The 9,285-nt window shown below is 39.2% G+C and overlaps 1 protein-coding gene across 3 annotated transcripts; it reads left to right on the forward strand.

The window, feature by feature from the left end:
- Nucleotides 1-27: 27 nt before the first annotated feature.
- Nucleotides 28-9,076, forward strand: TFAM (transcription factor A, mitochondrial). Of its 3 annotated transcripts, XM_067299676.1 has the most exons (8): nucleotides 28-111; nucleotides 276-403; nucleotides 2,513-2,583; nucleotides 4,321-4,470; nucleotides 5,900-5,995; nucleotides 7,195-7,251; nucleotides 8,269-8,512; nucleotides 8,689-9,076. In XM_067299676.1, the coding sequence occupies exons 1-7, from the start codon at nucleotides 44-46 to the stop codon at nucleotides 8,506-8,508; spliced, it is 810 nt and encodes a 269-aa protein (XP_067155777.1). In that variant the 5' UTR covers nucleotides 28-43; the 3' UTR covers nucleotides 8,509-8,512; nucleotides 8,689-9,076. The 3 variants fall into 3 exon arrangements, with proteins under 3 accessions (XP_067155777.1, XP_067155776.1, XP_067155778.1); XM_067299675.1 differs by having other exon boundaries at nucleotides 8,269-9,076; XM_067299677.1 differs by lacking the exon at nucleotides 7,195-7,251 and having other exon boundaries at nucleotides 8,269-9,076.
- The last annotated feature ends 209 nt before the right edge of the window (nucleotides 9,077-9,285 follow it).

Consider the following 9,285-nt stretch of genomic DNA (forward strand, 5'->3'; position numbering starts at 1 on the left):
GCGGCGGCGCTTGCTGCGCGTGCGCGGTTGGCGGGAGGGCGGCATGGCGGTGGCGCTGGTGCTGCTGGGCCGGGCCGCGGCCCTCGTCCCCGGCGCGCAGCGGCTCCTCAGGTGCCCGGCGGGGCGGCGAGCGGGCGGGGGCGGGATGGGGCGCCGCGGGGTGGCGGGGCCTGGCTGCTCGGGCGAGCGGGGGGGCTCCCGCCGGCGCCCGGGTGCCGCCGCGGTCGGCGCGGCCTGTCGGGGTAACGGGCTGCGGTTGTGTGCTGCCGTTGTAGCGTCACGCTGTCGGTGGAGAAGGGCCTTTGCAGGCGGATCAGTTCCTACGAGCGCCCGAAGCGGCCGTTAACGGCCTATTTTCGTTTTCTGAAGGAGAACCGTTCTGTTTTCCGGCAAAAAAATCCAGGTACGGGGTCTTAATGGAATTAGGTACCGAGTATCGACTCCTGATCGGTTTTGTTTTGTTTTTAGAAGTATGAGGTCTCAACGCGCCGAGTGTACCACAGGTTTTGTTGTAAAGCTAGTCTTACTTTAGGTACATGGAGTTTTTTTTTCCCTGATGTGTGATTAAAGCAAAAAAGCATAACATACACATAAAATATAGCTATTATCATACATAAAATATATGTACGAAATATATATGCATGTACATTTTATATGTGTGTGTGTATATATATATACTCATGCAGTTTTTCGTATTAATACATTTTTTGTAAATTAAATGTCATAGGTGTAACTAAGAAACGTTACTGTCATGTTAGGAGACCAAAGACCTGTTGTATCAGTAACGTAAAGTAAGCTCAGGGTTGCTGCACCTACTGCCTATGCTTGTATTAGTGCAGTCTTTTATACTTAATAGCTCAACTAAAGCAGAGTATGTAACTTTTAAAAAGTTTGAAGGAAAAAAACACTTGAGATGTTTGTGTTAATAGTGATGAGTGTTTTTCAGTTAATTATGAATCTATGCATGTTTGAAATACATTTTTTGACATAATGAGCTGTATGTGATTTTTATTTTGATACTTTGCTAGTAGCTTAAAAACTTTGTGTTTTGGACTGTTACTAACATACAAGAGAGAAAAGGTAACTGTATTTAGAGGCAAATGGCTTTCTGTGAATATGTTTAGTTGCCTATAAATACAGTTTACGATGATGAATGTGGTCGTTCCGAACTGTAATCGGAGAAGAGCAAAATAGAAAGCTGTGCTGATACAGAAAGTACTGTGGAAATGAGAAAATGTAGCATAACTCTATATCTAAGTTATGTTAAGATGTTTAAAGAGCTATGATTGCAAGGTGTGAGGTTAATTTACACTGCAAAAAGAACTTGATACCTTTGGTTTTTTGCTCAGTAGTTCAAGAGTTTAATAGTCTAAAACATTGAGACACTGAGCTTAGAGATCTTGTTGTAGATACGTGCCTGAACAACAATATTTTGCTGCCTCTTTCCAGAACTTGAATAATCTGCAAATAAGTGTACTTTACTCTATAAAGCAAAGCTGGTATTGTTTTTTTGGCTTTCTAGTTCTAGCAGAAATAATCTTCAATAACCTGTTTTTTTTTTCTTGTTGTGATTGCCAAAACATTGTATTTTCAAAAGTTTTAAGAATGGTGTACCTGGACTAAGAACTCCCCCAGTCAGTCTGTTGTTGGGTTTTTTTTTTTTCTGTTTGTTTTGTTTCTTTTCCAGAATTCTGGAAATCAGGTTACTTACAAGAACTTAGTTCTGCTTTTCCGCAGTTGAGGTGGCTGAACCTTACATTTGAGGTGTGATAGAGGAAGATCTATCCCTTTTCTTTTAGGGTGAAGCATAGGGAAAACCTAGAAAGGATTTTTCAGGAAAGAAAAAGCATATATCCTCTCTCCCCTCCTCCCCCCAAATTTCAGGCATTGTTTGGCATTGAAGTAGTCTAAGACTGGAAGGTGCATCAAATGAGAATAGTGAAAGAGTCCGTCAAAGCCAGTCAGCTGAAAAATGAAGCAAATTCAAGTCACTGTCTGTAATTTTGTTTGTGGGAGAAGGAGATGACTTTTTTTTTTAACCTTGTTGAATAATATTGTAGATAAGAGACCTTATTTTAATAAAGATCAAGCATGTCTGCCGAAAACTGAGAACTAGAAATTTGTTTTTGTGGTATGCGCAAGGTAAATGAATAAAAACTTAAAAAACAAAGTGTCCCCCCACACCCTTGCCCAAGTTCAGACCATCTTGCATCCTAGAAAAGGATCCACCTTAAAAGAGAAACTTTTGTAGACTGGTTAAAGATGTTTGTCTCAGAAATGGTGTTTCAGTTTATAACTGCATGTTTCGTTAGAGTTTGAACTAAGAGCAGAGACCTTTTTTCCCCCCAAAATCACAGTTCCTGTTAACTGCCACAGTAAGTAAATAGGTTTATAAAAGGAAGAAAACATGTTTGTACAGGAAAAAGATGTTAGTGACAACTTCTTTCCTGGGGAAAATTGAAGAAATGCATTACTGAATATTTCTTACTTGCTTTCTATTTTTAATATACAGAAATGAATAGTGTGGAGCTGGTTAAAAAACTGGCAGATGCTTGGAAGGAGTTACCAGTATCAGAGAAACAAGTAAGTGTTGTGTGTGTCGTTCCCCCCCCCCCCCCCCCCAATGTGCTTTGAACTGTATAGAATCTTACCGGTCATTTTACCTGGTTTGATGTTCTCCATTAAAAAAAAAAAGTGCTTGCGTACAAAAGTAGAGGCATAAAAACAATTCTGGAGAGAACTGGGGGCTTTGAAGTACTTGGAGGCAGGGGGCAGATTTTGATAATTCTGCATATGATCATATTTTTAATCCAGTGCCAGAAAGAAACAAATGACACAAGCCTTGCCGTACGTGGCTGTATGGCTGAAAACTCGTACCTAATTTCTTTATGAATGGTTATTATACAGGTGTGCATTAAGGTATAATAACAAAAGTATTGTTAATTTCTTCTACTTTCCTATTCTTAAGTTAGGTGAGATGTGATTTAATTTTTGGTGAAAGAACTGACTCTTTTTAATGGTTTGAGAGTGACTGCAGACCTAATTTAAAGGTACCTTTTTTTTTTTTTTTTTTAAAGTTAATATTTTCTAGTAGAATTACCTTCTTCCCAGTGTTTTTCTAGGCCTCTGCCTTGAGCACTCTTGTGGCTTTCTTTCTCAATGTGCAATGTCTACTTTCATTTCGGTGAGCCTCTAGTTTTCAGTTTTAGACTGTTTCAGGTGTCATTGCTCCTACCTTCTTGCTCTGTGGCCAGTATTTGTTTTTGCTGCTAGAGATTCTTGGCTAGTAAAGGCCTTAGTGCTTGTCTGGTTATACTTATGCCAGGTATTCTTGTATTTAGATAGTACCAAACCACAAAGTGTTTGGGAAAGTCTGGCTTGGGTTTTACTGTGTTTTTGAATTAGTCTAGCATCTTCCCATATGTTTATAATTGATCTTTATGTTCTCATGCTTTTCAGCTTTTAAAAAGGATTCCATATTTTTTTAAAAATACTGTGGACTTGTCTTAATTCTTCACATTTTAAATGCTATAAGCAATAGGCCTCCCACCTGCTCCTACAATCACTACCGGAGTACCAGACAGTGCAGACTACTGAAAATCTCAACTAAACCTTAGGTTTTTATGAAAGTAGTCTTTTATTCATTTGATATATTGCATTATTACTGAGATTGGAAGGAGACAAAAAGGTAAGACATCAGTTAAAAGTTGGTTAGTGTGCTGACAGCTTCACAAGGGTCAGAACCACTTCACATCAAGCCAGAGTTTATGCTGTGAGTGATGACCAAGTAGAAACAATTTGAGGAGGCAATGGCAGTTTTCTGCCCTGGCACTTCCATGTTGAAATAGGACACGACTATCCCTTACCCATAGTAAGGGCTGCACTGCATGTAAGTATGTCATTCGTATGTAAGTCATTCAGAAGGATGTATGTGTGACAGAGGGTCCAGAAGGTGCTTAAATTACTCTTACACAGCTAAAGCCATGCTTTTTTTTAATTTGTGTCAATCCCTGTGGATTATTTCTAGGATTATTCCTAGTGGATTGCTCCTAGGAGAGGACAGAAGGCAGCATATGATCAGTAGAGAGAAGATTTACAAAAATTTGCTTGCTTCATGTTCCTGTGTGTTTTCTAGTACATAAAACATGTTTAGGGATTTGTTTCACTGATGCTGAATGATGGTTGACTAGATATATAGCCAGATCTGTGTCTTCTTGCAGACGGCACTGTTTCAGAAGGGATTTGGCTCTTCAGTACTTTAAAAAGCACCATGCTTAGCTGAATGGTAACATCAGGTTAAGGTTGGTGATTGTGTTGTAGGTTTATGAGGAAGCTAGAAGGGCAGACTGGCAAAGATACAAAGAGCAGCTGGCCATGTATAAAGCGCAGCTAACTCCAGCCGTGGCTGCAGCTTTGAAAGAAGAAAGGAGAAGACAACTGGCAAAAAGAAGATCGTTCAAGCAAAAAAGAGTAAGTATTTTAAATTTCGAATTTGTTTTCTTGTTTTTTTTGTTTTTTCAAGGAAACTGAAGTCTGTTTGCCTGCTATTTAAAAGTTGCTAGATGGCAGCAACAGAGTTGGGGCATGTTTAGAAATGTTAAAACAAAGCTGCTCATAAAAAAAAAAAAAAAAAAACATGGATTAAAATCATAGATGGTGTTACTGGTTATTTTAGTGACTTTCCTGTGCTTGAAGACCAGAACTAGCACATATCTTTGTGTTCATGAGTAGCTTCTCTGTGCTTTTTTTCTCCCCCATTTGTAAAGCTATGTGAGGACATTTGAGCCAGCAACACAGGTCTGAAGATATCCGGAAACAGCTTCTCAGAAGGACATTGTATCTCTCCTTTTGTTGGCCCCTACAGGGTAACAGCCATTTGGAACAGCCTTTCTTCCTGCCTTTCTCTGGGTTCTGCCACTTCTGACTCCAAGTAGCTGCTGACATGTTGCATTAGTCTTGTATAGATGTATGTCTCTTAGTGTCTTTTTTAGACTTCTTGATACAGATCATTTTCCCTGTTCCCATTTAGCTGGTTTATATATGAATCCTTAGAGACAGAGCCATCTGTAAGGATACAACATTATGCTTTGTCCAGCGGCAAAATCAATTGAAGAGGTTACTGCCTATTCATTTGTGTGAACTGAGCTCCTTGTGTGATGTTGCCCTAATTGGTAAAAGTGAAACAGATTGGGTTTTAAAATACTCAAAGATTGGAATGACAAAAAAAACTTCCTTCATTATTATTATAAGAGTATGGCACCACAAGGAATTTAAGCAGCATACCTGAGGAGGTGCTACCTTGCAGCACCAAGTCCATAGTGGTAAGGTCTTACAGCTGAGGAAACCAGCACATGTAGTTGCATCCATAATTTGTTGTACTTTCCCCTCCTTCACTATCATCCCTGTAGGCAAGCATTCTGGTAGCAGGAAACTAGTTCCGTTTCCCTGGAAATCTGCTGCCTCTGTTCTACCTTCTCACCACCCACAAAGTCAGCTATCTGCTCTCCTCTGCAAGCATATGGTATTTCACACCAATTGCCACAGCCTTGTGGAGATAATAGATGCCCTGTTGTCATGACTTTTTTCCTGAATGAGCATAAATATAGTTTTTAGTTTCTGAAAGGCTTGGCTGAAGTTAAACAAAAAAAAGGATCATTTTTGAACTATTACGTCTGTGAAAATTCAAGTTATCTTTTCTTAGTTTAGTTTAGCAAAGGTCTTGACAAGCAGTGTGAATAACCAGATCATCTGGAAACGCAGTCCAGTTTACAGAACAAAATACAAGAAATTGAATTTGAAACTGTTTTTTTTTTGTATGAAACATAAGGACAAGTGATGTGTTCAGTTTTGGAAAAATGCATGTTGGGTAGATTGAATAACTTTTTTGTTGTTTTTGAAGGAATTGACTGTGCTTGGAAAACCTAAAAGACCTCGTAGTGGCTTTAACATTTTTGTGTCAGAACACTTTCAAGAAAGTGAGGGAATTTCACCAATGGTAAGCCAGGAAAGATTATTCTTTTTATACAAAAAAAAGAAAAGAAAAGTTTATTCAGTAATGATATCTGTTGCCCTATGAAATTTATTGTAATCAGGAAATCTTTCTTAGATTCTGTGTCTTTCAAAGCAACTGCTCAGCAGTTCAATATCTCTGGGTTTTGCTTTGTTAGATATTATTTTTTGGCTATACTGCTGAGGGTATATTCTGTACAAGCTGGTGTGTGAATATGCAGACTTAAAAGATCTGATGTACTTCTTGCGCTTCAGTGCTACAGACTTCACCTTTTCTATGAGGAAAGAATTCTGCTCTTTATTTCAGTCTAGAAATGCATTCATTTTTCAAACTGTCGCGGTGGTCCACTATCACATCTGTAGTAGTTATTATTGTTCCTCTTATAGCAAAATCAATGTTACGGAACATGCAGGAGTTCCTCTGCAAAGTCAGAAGTTCTGCACTAAACTGCACTTCGGGGTGATTTAAGTTGCATTGCTGGATTACTGCACTTAAAGCATCAGCAACCTCTGCTATATCCGTAATATCCTCCTTACCTTACGCAGGTAGACAGCTGGGAAGTGGTGATAATGTAGTTTCATGAAAGATATGATGAGTCTTGTTTGCAGAAACACCTTGTGGTGTGTTAGTAAGACCAGTTTAATTAGGATGTCAACATGTTTAGCAGCAAATAAAAAAGGATGAGAAATGGTTATTTTCCTCAGTTATCTATTTACAAGGCGTCTTTAGTCAGCTGCATCCTAGTTTGACACACATATGGCTAAATACTCCTGGAGTCATGCAAAGCTTCCCGTGAATGTGGTTAATACTTTTGTGGGCTTGGCTTAAGTTATGGCTTGGTTTAAATTAAACCAACATGTAGGGTAGGATGCAATCATGTTGCTATAAAGCAGTTCAGCTGCTCTGTTTGCATGCTTTTGCTGCAGGTGAAGTAATTCTAACTTACTTTATGCTTATGTTATCGCTAAGTGTGGGTCCCATGATGCGCAGCAGTGTGTTAAGCCGCATTGTTTATTGCTGACCTAGGTTAAGAGATGGGGAATTAAGACTTTGCAACTTTGCGTGGGTGCTTTTTCGTATTGGTTTATACCTGGCTTTTACTGGTGTGGCATTCACCTGTAACCCTCTGTGGTCTCTTTAATATTATTTTAATATTAATGTTTTGAATATTTGATACCCTGTAGGGAAAGCTGAAGTATTTATTTGAAGAATGGCGAAAGCTATCCACTTTTCAAAAGCAGGTATGTCCGTGGCTTTTGATGTGGCTTTAATCTAATCAGGAAATGACAAAATTATTACATTCTTACAAAATCTTGAGTTGAGCTAGAGTTGCTTGGATACAATATTGAGGAAAATACTCCAACATCTTATTTGCCCATCTTTTTCAAGATTGTCGTTGCTATTATTGCAGTAGTGACCATTTTTTTTAACAGTGTTGATGAAATGCGAATGAGTGTGATAGGATGGAAGTTCTGTATGCCTGGAAATGGAAGTTGAGTGGGATCTAGGAGGGAAGGTGGAATAATGTTCAACAGTTTGATTTCCCTCTCCCTCCCCCTCCAATAAATTAAAAATAAGATACTTTGTTTTAATGTCAGGGTAGTAACTTGCTAGTCTTGGAAACACTGTTAACAGGCAGAAATTTACAACTGCACACAGCGATTTATTTACTTTGGGTGCCTCAGGGATGTTTTTCTGCCAGCTTTCTCAGTGGGTTGAAGTATGATGGTTCAGATGGGTATGGGAAAATCAGAGGTGTGCTATACTGAAATAAAATAAGTCCCCAGTTCTTTCAGATGTTCTGTACCTTTCTGTCCTGCCTCCTAAATGTCCTTCTTCCAGACTGTTTTGAATGTGTACTTAGAACATGTGCTAGGTTCATGTTCTATGTTTTTCCTGTAGAGAGAGAATTTGACATATGTTAAGCAGAAATACCTGTCTGGATTCTTGTTCCTTACATATCCGAGCTTTCCCAACTTGTACTCACCTACAAAACCTTAGCTGTTACTAGTAAAATGGAATAACTGTCCCATTCAGGAATGGGCATCTGTTGACATAACCATAATTTGATGTTACGGTTTTGGGTTTTTGCACAAGTGCGGCATTTTTTGAATTTGCTGGAGATGAAAGTGAACACCTCAGATGCGCCCTGCCCAGGTCATGTACTACGTTGCCTTTGTATAAAAGGGGAGGAAATGATATGACAGTTATCCAGAAATAGCCACTTTCACAGCTGTCAATATATAATTTTCTTCCAGCCGTACTTGCAGCTTGCTGAAGACGATAAGGTTCGGTACGAAAATGAAATCAACTCTTGGGAAGCAAAAATGGTTGAACTTGGACGCGAAGACCTGATACGTTCCAGTAAACAAAGGCCAAAAAAGAACACTGCTGAAACTGTAAAGAAAACTGCAGAAACAGTAGAGAAAACCGAAACTGACAAAGCTTCGTCACATGAAACCATGGCAAAATTGAAGTCGAAAAAATCTGAAGAATAAAACTGTTAAGTAGTTTGTGTTTAACCCCCTTTGACTGTCATGTCTTTATCCTGCTGTGTTAATGCTACAGTCAGCATTAGCACTCGAGTTTGGAAAACACACAAAGGGCTCAGATGAGTGGGAGAGATGAGCAGGTAAGAGAGTTTTTTATGTCTCTTGAAACTGAACTAATCACTGCAGGTGGGACCTGAACTGTGTAATCAGTTAATCAAGCTGCGAGCAGTGACACTGACTGACATCAGCAAAGCCCTCCAGTAGTGGTAGGTAATCACTAGCTTTTATAAGATGTTTTTTATGAAAGCAGGTACGTTCTACAATACTACCATCTTCCTTCTGTAAATAGGAGCTGAAATCTGAATTAATGCTGCTGTGTTTTATTCCCTCCATGCTATTGGTAGTGCAGACTAGCTGAAGAGAAATGTACTATATTTCAGTGAAAGGCACAGCAGATGTAAAATACTAACTTTTGTTTATGATGGTGCATCTGTCTTTTTGTATGTATCGGACATCTGTGTACACCACTTAAGTTGCATTTAATTAAAGACCATATGAGTTTTGTATAAAAGAATCTTTATCGTACTTTTATTCCTTGGTTTTGCTTGAACACCTGCAAAGATTGCTTTCCTGTTGTCATTTTGGGGGATGGCCTGCAAGAAAAAAGTGTGAACTGGTAGAACTTTATTTTTTTCTGACGTGTGGGCATTTTAAAGAGCTGCTCGTTTCTTCCTGGGACGTGTTCCGATGGAAAGGTCTGGGCCCTTTGGAGGAGCGCTGGGG

The sequence above is a fragment of the Apteryx mantelli genome, chromosome 7 (assembly GCF_036417845.1).
Source record: "Apteryx mantelli isolate bAptMan1 chromosome 7, bAptMan1.hap1, whole genome shotgun sequence".
Lineage (NCBI taxonomy): Eukaryota > Metazoa > Chordata > Aves > Apterygiformes > Apterygidae > Apteryx > Apteryx mantelli.

Excerpts from the sequence above, each read along its gene's own strand:
- TFAM (XM_067299675.1), top strand. The coding sequence starts at position 44 with ATGGCGGTGGCGCTGGTGCTGCTGGGCCGGGCCGCGGCCCTCGTCCCC. Across the intron at positions 112-275 it reads GGCGCGCAGCGGCTCCTCAG|CGTCACGCTGTCGGTGGAGA; the intron begins GTGCCCGGCGGG and ends CTGCCGTTGTAG. Across the intron at positions 2,584-4,320 it reads TACCAGTATCAGAGAAACAA|GTTTATGAGGAAGCTAGAAG; the intron begins GTAAGTGTTGTG and ends ATTGTGTTGTAG.